Source organism: Linepithema humile, chromosome 7, assembly GCF_040581485.1.
Source record: "Linepithema humile isolate Giens D197 chromosome 7, Lhum_UNIL_v1.0, whole genome shotgun sequence".
NCBI lineage: Eukaryota > Metazoa > Arthropoda > Insecta > Hymenoptera > Formicidae > Linepithema > Linepithema humile.
This window is the reverse complement of record NC_090134.1, coordinates 1,845,230-1,858,320: the sequence shown is the minus strand read 5'-3', so window position 1 is coordinate 1,858,320 and position 13,091 is coordinate 1,845,230. Positions and strand designations below refer to the sequence as shown.

Genomic DNA, 13,091 nt, shown 5'->3' with positions numbered 1-13,091 from the left:
CTTTAACGACGGTATCCAATTTATTTTTATTCAACGACCATCTTTGGCAAGACCATCCCGGATGACGGCAAAGCGGAAACGGATCTACTAACTGTTTGCACGGCGTTTTCATAAAAGTTTAATTAATTAAGCCACTGTATTTGATTAACGTCGCAGGATCTTTCGCGTTTTACGAAAATTAGCAGCGGAATACACGAATGGCGATTTATCGCGCTGGAAGCGCGCTTAATAAAGGCGTCATGACGTCAGTGGGATGAATGCATTGGACCGCAGTTATATTGACGCATTAGATCCACTTAATATACAGGCTGTGTGAGCGATGGAAAATATTGGCATTGACTAACTGTTGTTTTCAATACATAAAACATCGACGCCAATATTTATTATCGCGTTAAAACGATTGATTCGCGTGTGATTATACGTCCCGGCAGAATTGCCATTTATATTTAATGCGTTAAAGAACTGCACGGCCGAATCCACGTCAAATTTACTAAATTACGAAACGTATATTGCACACAACTGGAACGCATGAGTCGGCGATTTTGTAAAGTGCACGTATTTAACAATATTTCGCGATAATTAATGCTATAAATTACAAGATAATTACAAAACTAAAATTACAACAATAATACGGCAGAAGGCAGACGCGCGAGATGTGACGGAAATATGACGGGAATGTGACACGTGTAAAAAAAGAAATTTGCGTTAGCATCATTATATTAAAATTAAATGTAATAAAATACTATTCTATCTGCCCGGTTGTATGTGTGTAATTTCTGGCAGTTTCCGAAAGAGATTCCCAACGCAAAATAATACGAAATTAATGCAGAAGGAAACGAGCTAAATTCTGCCATAATTTTTGTCGTGCAGCGAGATTATTAGGAGTAAGCTAGCGTATATTAAACTGAATGCCGTGGCGGCGGCGGCGGCGGCGGTCTGGGCGGAAGTCGAGATGTATCGCGACGTTAATTAAGACGGATGTGTGCCTGCGAGATATTAGGACCTCTTCCTATATCCTTTGCAGACTACATCGTCCTGGGAAAGAGCCTTTCGGCGAATGGGTGGTAATACGCGGATAAAACGACGGCATACGTTGGCTTTATGGCTTACCATCGTCAGGGACGCGCCCGTCCCGCGTGGGTACTGGAATTCCTGGACACTCACCTGGAACACGAAAAAGAAAAACGGAGAGATAAGTGCTTTGGCACAGGGATCAAAGCGATGGTTTTGAATTATTTAAAAATATTAGTGTGTTCAAGTATAAACGTCAAACATTTAAAGATTCCAATTTTTTTTAGAGATGTTGAAATATACGTAAAAAATGTAGATGTAAAAAAATAAAAACCATAAGTTGCACTAATGTCTATGCATGTAAGTAATAGCATTATTCAGATTCAATAAAATTATTTATGTGGGAAAAAAGCCTTTCTTCCGAAGTTGCTGAAATGCTTAATTAACGCACTAAAATTAGCATTCTAAAAAGTTACTGTTACATCGATCCGTGTACGAACAATGTTCACAGTTTTGTTCCATTTATTTGATTATCTTCCTTACTTGCAGCATAAATTCTATCCTTGCTGCTTTATCGCCCCGCAATTCCGTACTTTCCAAGTTGCGACGCGTCAAACAGCACGCGCGCTTTTGCGAACAAACTCGTGACTGCCATCGACGCGGCAATTACATTTCTGCTAGGCTTGATTAATTACTGTTTTGAGTTATGGTTCGGATCACTTCGCAGCGACATAGTTTGAGCGCGTAAAACATTGCGGAGACAAAGCGGGCATTGCAAGAGGAGACCCATAAAACTGGATTCCGCTTGACGGAATTATTGTGCGATCTATCAAAGATTTTCTTCCTTTTCGGACTAATAAAATTCGAAAAAATCTCCGTTTTTCATCGCGTCGCATATCCATTACAGGTTGAAATTTTTATTGGCGATTAAAGCGCTTGCGCATCTCCGCGAGTTAATTCACGGGATAAAAGCGCAAGCTTAGAGGGCAAATATCGATGATGCGCTTTGCGGGATGCACAGTGAGCTATCTCGATCGTGCCATCTGGCACACACGGTCTGAGTTCGCGAGATAGGTCGGTCGCGCCACCTAATAGCCAGATTAACACGTCGACAAGCGAACCTATCGACCAAATCACACATATGCCGTACAGTTTGCTCAAGTCGCTTCGGACAGCCTAATTTCCCGTTAGTGCGCATGGCGAAAATCCGCCTCACGTTATATATAAACGTCAGCGTGTACTTTTGCGCTGTCATTGCGTCGTGCATAGCCTGTATCGTGGTCAGTCCTTGTCGTCAAAATGCTACGTCGCGCGAAAGTGTCACGACACGCGAGAAAATGAACTTTTGCGGAGAAATAAACGAAATACCGTAAAACTTTTTACACGCAATTTTTTTATATATAATTACAAAAAAAAGTTTGCAAATTTTACATCGCGCAACGACACATGGCGTAAAAACAAGTATTAAATGAGTTTACAAGTTTATCGCACGCATGGCACAGTTCACGAGCGCGTGTAAAACTGAAAAACTTGTCGGAAAACTTCAAAACTAATAAAAGAGCAGAATCTCTCGAATATCGTAAAGCGAGATCGTCCGCGTGCACGAATGATAGACGCGATAATAGAAAAACCCGCGAGAATGTGCCGATAAAGGTAGGAGAACGAACGGAAAAGAAATCCTGCTGGACGTGGTTCGGGCACGTGTTTACATAAATACCGTGAGTGGATCGATAGCGTTTTACCGCTGTCGACACGCAACTTTGACGACTGCCTACTTTTTTTTTCCTCCTTCCACGCGAGCCTCGCTGTTGCACGCTCTTCGACGCGGAATCGATAAGACAGACCTCTACGGTTCTGCTTTGGTATTGTCCGTTCGGAATCGGCCTCTCACAGTGCATACGCAGGACGCGAAACGGAATAATGTCTCGCGGGAATTTTTAATTATACGCATTACGCGAGCACCGAGCAGCGTATTGGCCGATCGATACTCTCTTCTCTCGACGAGCTGCATAAAAGACCGATGTTTATTAACGATAATCTCGAATAACTAGATTATCTCTGTCTGTTTGCGCGATATTGTAAGCAACTGGCGCATTGATAATGTAGAATTAATTAACGTACTGCAGAAACACGTCCGTGACATACATCGAAAACGAGATAATTTTACACGAACGCGGTGGAAAAAAGGCGGGGCGCTCCATTACACGCTTTCACGCGGAACTATCCATCTCGTCGGACGCGCGACGTCGCGAGAAGAAATTCCATTTGCCGTGCGTTAAAGAGCGGAATACAGCGTCGTATCGTATTCCAGGCAACAGCACTTTTTATTCGAGCAGTCCATCCTCGACGGGAGAACGAAACTCGATACAGCCCTTCCGGGCACGATGGCGTCGATGTTCTCGGGCGGATCTGAACGGGCGAGTAGAATGGAATTTGCAAGGACGGGAGGGGTGAACGGAGACGGGTAGGAGCGAGCGGCGGATTTCGGGCGAGAATTTGTCAGGTAGCGCGTTGCGACTGGGCGAACGGGCGATTTATCTTGTATTAGCAAATGGATGATAATGACGCCCCAAGGAGGGAACGCGGCCGCCCGCAGTCGATAGAATCAACGGAAGTGCCGTCGATGTTTACGCGTATTTACGCAGTCGAGCGTGGACGCGCGTGAGCAATCTACACATTGATGCGTACACGCATCAAACGTGCGCCCATGTGAACGCCTTTGTGAAATTAAGCTTGTTTGCCGACGATGTAAGTGCGCGCGTGGGAGCTTGCGTCGATACACAGGCGCGATACATGTCGGTTGTGTATGCCACGATTAATACATGCTGGGTGCATCGAAGATTGCAAACCCTCTCTTCCTGGCAGGTTACACGCGAACATGTTTCACATGTGTCTAGCTACGTCGGGTTATTTCGACAGCGGAAACACGGAATATATTCTGCGCGTAAAATAAAAATTCTTCGGCTGTAATTGAGTTGCAGCGATGCGAACAAATAAAATATCCAATTTTCTTGTTGATTTTACATAAACTGTCTTTCATTAGGACTTTAATTTCATTTAATACCGAGTGGAGAGATTTTATTTAAAAAAAAAAAAAAAAAAAAGTTTTATTTCGCTTAGAAAGATATTTAATGGCGATAATCGGACAGACAATCTGATGAACGATCTCTCTCGACGTTTTTGCTCGCAAGATAATTCGTATCGTCCGATGACGGCTCGTGACACCCCCATGTATACGCGCCCGTGAAAGGGGTTAATGCGTGTTTCCGTCGAGTGTGTCAGTTCGCACAGTGTGTACATAGTCACGGCCGCCTTGCGATACTAATTGATGTCGGCTGACGAGCAGGACGTGGCCGGATCAGTCGGTAGAAGCGGGCCGACGCCTCCTCAGGGTGCATCCTTTTGCCTCACAAAAGCCTTCGACTTCTCTCCTCTTCCGCCTGCGATCTCGCCCGTATTCGCCCGACAATGGACACACCACTAGGAAGAATGTCGGCGCATGCCTTGGCAACAATGTGCGAACAATGCCGCGTAACGACTCGACTCGACTCCTCTCCCCTCTCTTTCTCTCTCGTTCTCTCTCTCTCTCTCTCTCTCTCTCTCTCTCTCTCTCTCTCTCTCGCGCGCGCGCGCGAAAGCGCGAATTGACGCCGCGAATCACCAAGAAAGACGTCGAGACTCGATGCAAACTTGTTTCGGAAATGTGCAGCTCTCGTTGCTGGTTTGATTCATGGAACCAATTCACGCCATGTTTCTCAAGAAATGCCAAAATGTTTAGCATAGCTGAAAATATTGTCAAATTTGATAAAGGAATAATTAAGTGTTTAAAGAAGTTGACAAATAATTTGATCATTTTCGGTACTTTTTCTACGATCATAAATCAACAAGATATTATATCTGCGCAAATATGAGATTTCTAATCCGATCGGCGAGAGCAAGAGGCGAGAATTAGTAACAAGTATCAATTGAATCGTCTTTTGCACCGCGTCGTTAAATTTCTCATTCCTGACTTCTCTTCTCGCGCGGAAAAGACACGGCAATGGCCGTTCGAATTCACAAGGAGACAGGTGTAAGACACAATGGACAGGTAATAGTCTGAAATGAGAGGCTGGTAAAGGGGAAAGGACTCAACGGCCGTAAGGCGATTGCGGACAGCGCCGGGAAATATAATTTTCCGATCTGCTGCCGATCGGAAGTTAGGCGCGCAGAATCCCGCGAGCACGAAAATACGTATCCTATGAGGCGGCATGAAAGGAGTAATTTCACGTGCACGACTACGTTCAAATACCTCGGTGCGGGCCAAGTTATCTGTGAAGCATTAAGGAGGCGCGCGATGGCGAAGGAAGACGGAGAGAAAAAGGGGAAGGATCAACGAGGAGCGAGAAGGCGGAAGTCGCCCCAGCAGCTAGATGAGCTTCCAGGATCGACCTTCCACTCCAGTAATGAGAAAATCACAAAAGACGTGTCAGTTCAATGGGTCTCCGGTATTCGTCCTGTCCTCTCTCCACCTATCTCTCTTTCTCTCTCTCTCTCTTTCTCTTCCTTTTTCTTTCCGAGATCCTCTCGCTACCGGCGACAATCTACTAAAGGCCAGCGGCCTACATCGGTGAATCCTGTCCGGGAGCTTATTATCGAATTTATCCTCCAGAGAAGCATCTCGCATAATACGCATTGTCGTGCGTACGCTTTCTCCGATTAATCAGGCAGAGCTTCCCGTTGTATCGAGAGCTTATTAGAGGATTTTCGTTGAGTTAAAAGTACGCTTATGTGTGGTCGATAACGATTCATTCGTCAAATTCTTGGACGCGTATTAGAAACGAAGAAGTGCACGTTGAAGCGAGACGGGTCGAACGCAGAAAATAAGATGTGACTTGTAAAATCCTTTCAAATAAATTACTGAAATTGATTAATCGTCTAGTCTGCTTTGTTGCAGCGATGCGATTTTCCACGAATACGTTACCTCGCTCGCTTCAGCCGTGTTGCGAGTGCGCCACTTGACGAGATTTATCCTCGAAAAAAAAAAAAACTACTCGCAGTGATCCGAGCTCGCGAGTTAATAATACCGGCGAAAAACTGTTTAGTGGGTCGATTTATTCAGGAACACGTAGCGGCCATTAATGCGAGATAGCACTGGCTGATCGTAGACGGCGATACGAAGAGATTTAAGTATCGGCTGACTGGGCGGTTTCCGAGGCTTTCCCTCTCTGCAGATGGTAACTATCTTTCTAAACGGTTTATTTACCCACCTCCGTTTGCATACGTACGAGGGCGAATCCTCAAATGTTCAAGAAAATTAGCCCGCCGTTGTCGATTGACCAGCGCGCAATATCGCGATTTATCCACCTCCGCGCGAATGTGCGCGATGCTTTGCGTAATTTCCGCCAATCGCGAGAGCGGTTGTCTGACGTAAGCGTTTTAAATGTTGCAAAGATGTAAACAAGGAAAAATGAAATCGAAGTCTCAGTTAATAAGCTGCTTGTAAAGTGTTCGAAGATCTTGTTTGAAAAATTCAAGCAATCTTCCGTCGAGATAGAACTTTCAAGAAGATCATGACAGAATATGTAAATTACATTTTGCTGAAAGAAAATTGGCCAGTTTAATTTACTTTAAGAAATCTCGCCGATTATACACATTTCCTCTGCATATGCCAGACGCGATACAGCCGGCGGGGTTACTTTTATTTCCACGACGAAACGCGGTTTAAACGGAACGGGGAAACGAAGGAAAAACGAAGGACGTCAAAAGGAGGCCGCGTTCCGCGCGAGGAAGAAGAGAACGGGATAGATTTCATACAAAGAGCACGTTATTTCATAATGTACGCGGATACTAAACGGACATGCGATGGACGTTAACGCGCGCAGGAAGGAATGCGATGTAAAAATACAGTCGGGGAAAAACAATACCCGCTTTTCCGTCCCGACCGCCGCTCTGCCACCGCGCGTTCTCGTTTTGCAGCGTGAAACAAACACGCTTTGAGATTCGCGCGCGATAAAAAAAGGGACAAACAGAAAGGAAAAAAAAAAAAAAAAAAAAGAAGAAAGACGGCGGAGAAATTGCAGGGATGCGCGAAAGATTTCGTCGCGACGTGTCTTCGCTCTTTTACTTTGACTTTCCCTGACGCGAACAATCTCTTTCGTCGAAACGGGGAATGGAATATTTTTGAAGCGCCGCAACGGCCTTTAGCCAAACTGCTATTCTTCGCGTGCAAATCAGTTGCACGTGTCAGCCTATCTCGACTTTATTTTGTGGAAAACATATATTGTATAACGAACAGCCGGGCTCTGTTCGTTATATATGGAAATAGCTGAGATTGTTAAACAAGTTTGCCCAGTTGCAAAATGAATAAAATAATTTCAAATGATTCTTGCACGGGAGATATTATTTATTCGACGAAATGTTTATCTCGGGGGAAAAAAATTTGACTCAAAAGCATTCTGAAAAAAAAAAATAATAAAGAAAAACACTATTAGCTCGCTGGATATTACAACGCGAGGAAATCCGAGTGCAATTACAGAGGCGGAAACATTAAAGCCAAAGAAGTTGATATCAGGATGCGTAAATAAATTACACAACCGCCGGCGAGGGTTATCGCGGATGCAATCATCTCGGTGTACGTCTTAAGTAAACGAGGGGAAGATAAAATATCGTGACTTTCTCTTTTCCGGCTTTTTCTTCCTTTTCCATCGTGCGATGTTGTAAGAGTTATTGCCAATCTCGTTCAGTACGCAAAACGAATCTCCTTTGATGTCTCTCAGAAACGGCGAGATTGCCTGGAGGGTCTAGTCGAACACGTTTTCAAAACTGTACCGACCTTTGAGGAACTTCACATTACTCATTAAAAGTCTGATACCTCATTAACTATCACTGAAATTAAAGCCATTTTTTTCCACAACCGCGACTTTACATCCGATCGCCGCATACGAGACTTGACAGCCATTATTTATAAATTTCGGCGCATGCGTCCCTTCGCTGTATATACCGAATATCTTATACAGTGTTATATTAAACCTCGAGATGACTCGAGCGCGCTTCGAACGAGAATAAAGTTTACACATAAGATAAAGCTCGGCGTCTATTTTTCAATGCCCCGTCATTGTCGTGGCCGCTCTCGAACTATCGATTGTTACTGCAGCGACATAAACTCGACTTATATTTCCAGTATATTGCGAGTATATATGTGTGTGTGTGTGTGAAGGAGCACCCCAGAGAGACGCAATTTCTATCGACCAATCGCCATCGAAAGCCACTTCCGACATTAACGCACGTAGCTTACGATCTAAATCAATTCTTTTTTTTTTTTTTCCTATCAAACGCCCGCAATTGTATTAGATCTCGAATTTTATTAGTCAACCGGGAGAAAACAAGCTGCGTGGTCGGCCGGAGGTGTAAGTTACGAGGCGAAATCATCGGTTCCGGCGGGCTCTACGCGGTATGGTTTACGGCGCAACTTTGTCGGGCGACCGTTTCCGCGTATATCGCGTCGTAAAAGGAACAAGTTGCCGATTCTACGACGAGGGAAGGTTTCACAATCGTCGGTTCATATCGCGACAGTATCGAGGACGGCCGCCCTTTTCGTGCCAGACCGAAGCGACGCAATTCCGGTACGCCGTCCGCCCCCAGCCGCCTCTCCCCTCCCGACACGGAATGTAATTCCTATCGCGACGACGATAACGTTCAATCGCGTCGAGCATGCGATCATCGGGATTGAACTAATCTACAAACTTTCCCCGTAAACGTACAATCAAAGCGCGGGAGAGGGAGAGAGAAAGAGAGCGAGAGAGTGTGCGAGAAAGAGAGTCTTTGCCTGTAAAAACGAGATCACAGGAAACGTAACGCTGATAAACGCGGCCGATAGAGCGCCGATGGCGTCGGTGATCGCAATGTTAATCGCCGAAGGGTTCGCTAAAGAGATTCGGCGGAAATCGAACTTTTAAAGGTAGGACATTTTTAGAATCGACGGAGAGAATCTCCTTCTCGCAAATGTTAGAAGAAATATGCGTTTAATTGATTTTAATCGTGAGAAGCGAGCGGATCATTCGCGGAAGAAACAAGTTATACGCTATATTCGATCCAGTGCATCCAAGTTATCTGCTGCTACTTTGAAAGTAGCTGCAAAAAAGAATCACACTTGGCGGAGATCTCCGATGCTTTAACGAGGCAATTAATAATAATGGAGCACGAACCCCCGCAGCCATGCCCAATTACCGTCTCGTTCTACGGCTTGGTGTATTATCCGTTTTAATTAGTGCAACGCTTTGTGCGATACTCGCTAATAGCGATAACCGGCAGCCGATTACTCCGCACTCATCAATATTCTGTTTTGCCGGCGTTGCGCGCCTCCGTCGGCTTAGAATTTCACGCAGAAGCGGCAAGATCGGAGTCTCAAGTGGAAATCCCTGCGCCCGGTCAGGCGCGCTCAAAGGGAATCGGATCAATGCGTGATCGACCGCACGTTCGGACCGCCGCCGGCGTGTCGCTGTCTCAATGATAATCTGCGATCTCGGAATCGTAATTGCGATTGACATTCGCGACTCGGTATCGATAAACTCGCGGAGGGTTCAGCGAATTAATATGGAACGACTGCAAGTTCCACACTTTTGATTGCAACATTTTGCTCGATTCATACTGAATTTGTAAATGCGTATTGCACGAACTGATTCGAATTTCGATTGGAAAAGTTCGCTGTGCCGAAAATAAAAAGTTGCCGAGTTTATACTGCGGCATCGTGTGTATACGTCGATATTCGATGGAGTAAGGAATTATACGAGAAACATTCTTTTATGCGAGCGAAAAGTCGCGATGATAGGATTTTTAAACAGGACACGTTGACACGGTTTCACACACGCGCACGCATACACTTCAAGGAAAATGGAGACGAGAACGCGACAGTGATAACAGAGATTCATCGCGAGGTTGCGAATAGGCGACATCGATAAATGGAAATTGATACAAAATCAATCGCGAGTTCCCCCTCGATTCGGGACGGCGCCGCGTATGTTCTCGGAGTCCATTATTTACGTATCGACAGTGCGAAATCAAATGATCAACGGCGCAACGCGGAATATCGTTTCGGCTTCGCGCCTCGCGAACGATGAAGAATGGTTTCGTCCGAGGGTAAAAGCCGGGAACGAATTTCCCGGATACGAGGCGCAACTCCACCGCAGGCAGCGCATCCAAGTAACAATACCGATGATTGCGGCCGTGTAGTTAGTATCGCTTAGAGGACCCGCTCTCTCTCTCTCTCTCTCGCTTCGGTATTAGTAAGTTACGATCGAAACTGGGTAAAAGCTCGTTATTGGAATTGTCCGGAGCGGCATGAAACCGGAATGGAACGGAACGTGGCAAAGATAGGCGCAATTTTATAGTTCTTGATGGCGCGCCTTGCGCGCAAATGGTGTTATCAAAGTTTATCTTTTAAAAATTACTCTTTGACACTATATTTATAATTTTCATTTTATCGAAAGCCAAAGACATCTTTGTTCTATTTTAATGAATTTTTATACCGTGACACTTTAATTAATACTTTAATTTACTTTCTATGTACTTTGTTTTCTTATAGTTTGCTACCGTTGTTTGTCTCCCGAGCAAAATAAATTAAGCACGTGTCGATAGAGCGACGTGGGGAAAATAAAATTAGTGGGAGATTGACTGGCGACACAAGATGTTAATCGCAAAATAATAAACACAATTTCGCGGCGCGTTACATTTTATACTTCGGGGAAAAACAGACTGTGTAATGAATATTACGCGATGAGCGTTGCACAGGTCAACAAACTACAAAGCAGGCACGCTAAACGAGAAATTTTGCATTATAAATTGTACGCGGCCATTATTATATAATAATACGGCATTACTACATAATGTCATAATAGTAATGTTGCTATTTAATTCAGTTACGAAACGCAATTTCATAACGCTGTGAGTTCGCAATAAAATTTAATCAAAATGATGTATTAGATGTTCAATTATTCATGACAGCGATTGTTATTATTCACATGCAGTTTGTTCGTCGTGTAAAAGACAATTTGCTCCGACGTCAGCGGCGCGTATTCATTGAATACAAACGTGTTCAAAAAACTACATCGCAACGCACGCATCGCGTATCAGCGATGTGACCTGTATTTTCTCACCGTGCCAGTTTAATATTGTACACGCGACTCTACCCAGTTCTCTCTCCTACAGATTTACAGCCGCGGTCTTTAAACCCTCCGTGCTAAATACGTCTTGAAAGCACAACGATTAACTCCGGCCGACTCGACTAACTCCGAGTTAAGTTACAATTTTGAGATGTTATTAACTGAAACCTCGGAATTATTTTACCGCGCCGTAACGAGTGCACGAACGGGCCGTAACCATCCCCCTTGTAACGTGAATCGAGCATTAAACGCGGCCGCGGGGTTCGAGTTCGCCCTCACAATGCGGCGTCTCGTATCTTGGCGCCGTATCGCTCTAACGAGAGAAAGAGCAACGGGGGCCGGAGAGAGCAGGAGAGCGGATGGAAGCGGAGGTTGAAGCGAGCCGACGTCGCTTCCCTTCGCGGCCTCCGGCCAATGCGCGGCAGATAAAGGGAAGAATGAACGCCGAGAGGGTTGCGCGACGGGCGGAAAGGGGATACCGACGGGAGGGAGGAGGGGGGGCGATGGTCGAATACGGGGAGAGAACGGAGTCAGACCAGGAAATCGACTTCCCCGGGCTGGCTGGCAATGGCGATACACGATCGCCAATTGTCTCCCCCTGCGCCGGTGCGCGCTAACAATGCATTCGCATCCGCGCCGCGCGAAATGTAGGTAACGAGCGCTACGGAGTTTAATTAAACTCGCGGCGAAAGTCGGCCGCGCCGGCTATCCCCAGCAATCGGGCCGCGCGCTGCTGAAACGGCCTGGCGAAAAATTCATTCCAAGAGAGACGACTGTGTTTTATTTATTTGTTTATTTATTTGTATATTTTTTTTTTGCTGCAAACTATTAGACAATTTCGATTTTCCGCTTTCGGTATTTGGACGGGCTTCGAATTCAACAACTGCGAGACTCGGCAAATTTACTCATCGGCGTCCGCACACACGTGGCGCGCGGCGCTTCGACGTTCGAACCCAACGGCGTGAAATTAAACGCTAAATAATACATAACGACGGGCGGAGGAATAAAGAGAACGTAGCGGCGAGAATCGTGAATAATTTCGCGCGCCATCGACCTCGCGCCGCGCACCTCAATATTTCTCGAGATCCGAAGCGCCGTCGCCCGCCCCGGATCGATCACGCGGACTTATCTAGCGCGTTCTATACATGCATATTTCGTTTGCCGCTCACCGCCGGCGGCGATGGCTTTCGTACGCGCGCGTTAGGATACGCCGCTCACGTCGCTCTGACCATTCCTCCTCGGAATCCTCGTACATCCCGCGGCGGAGAGCCGCCGCCCGAGAGGGATCTGGGACAGTATCCATTCTTTATCTCCGTTTCTCCGCGTGCGAGGCGGTCTTATTTCGCCGGTTACGTTCGTCCGCGGCAAAGCCAACTCCAATTACACCCGGGATACCGGAATCCCGCCGCCCCGTGCTCGCTCAGCTGGGCAATTGAAAAATAATAGAAGCTCCTGCGAACCGGTCGCGTCTCCGCGCGCGGCCTCTTCCTCAATTTCTTTTTCTCTTTTTTTTTTCCTCCCCTCCCGTCCCCTTGCCGACTCCGAATTCCCCGCGGGAATGAGCGTGGGAGTACACGAGGATACGAGTGCGCGGTCGGTAAAGGGATTCGGAATAACCGGAGGCGAAGCGCGATATCTGCTGCAGGTGGTTAAACGGTTAATCGTCGACGACGTCAGCGGAGCGTCGATTAATCAAAGACGACGCCCCGCGAGCGATAGACGTCGTCTCGATTTACAAATGGTCCTTCGCTTATTTCGACGATAAGCGGATCCTTATTGGATGGTCGGGGGAGGGGGACTGTCCCGTGGGATCCACCGCGGTCGATTGCTCGTCGCTGATCTCGAGATGTGTACGGAGAAAGCGAGAAAATTTCGCGACTGGAGAAAAAGTCTTGTAACAGCGGGAGCCGTCTAATCCTCTGCGGCTCCCGTTCGATATCACAC

The 13,091-nt window shown here is 46.2% G+C and overlaps 1 protein-coding gene across 12 annotated transcripts in view; it reads right to left on the bottom strand.

The window, feature by feature from the left end:
* Window positions 1–13,091, bottom strand: part of heph (polypyrimidine tract-binding protein 1 heph) — a 365,110-nt gene that overhangs the window by 150,282 nt on the left and 201,737 nt on the right. For 7 of the 12 annotated variants that reach the window (XM_067358872.1, XM_067358873.1, XM_067358871.1 and 4 more), the window contains one exon: window positions 1,111–1,164. The exons of the other annotated variants lie outside the window; for them this stretch is intronic. In XM_067358872.1, coding sequence (XP_067214973.1) covers window positions 1,111–1,164 — 54 coding nt within the window. The remainder of the gene's footprint in view (window positions 1–1,110; window positions 1,165–13,091) is intronic. 12 annotated transcript variants of the gene reach the window in all.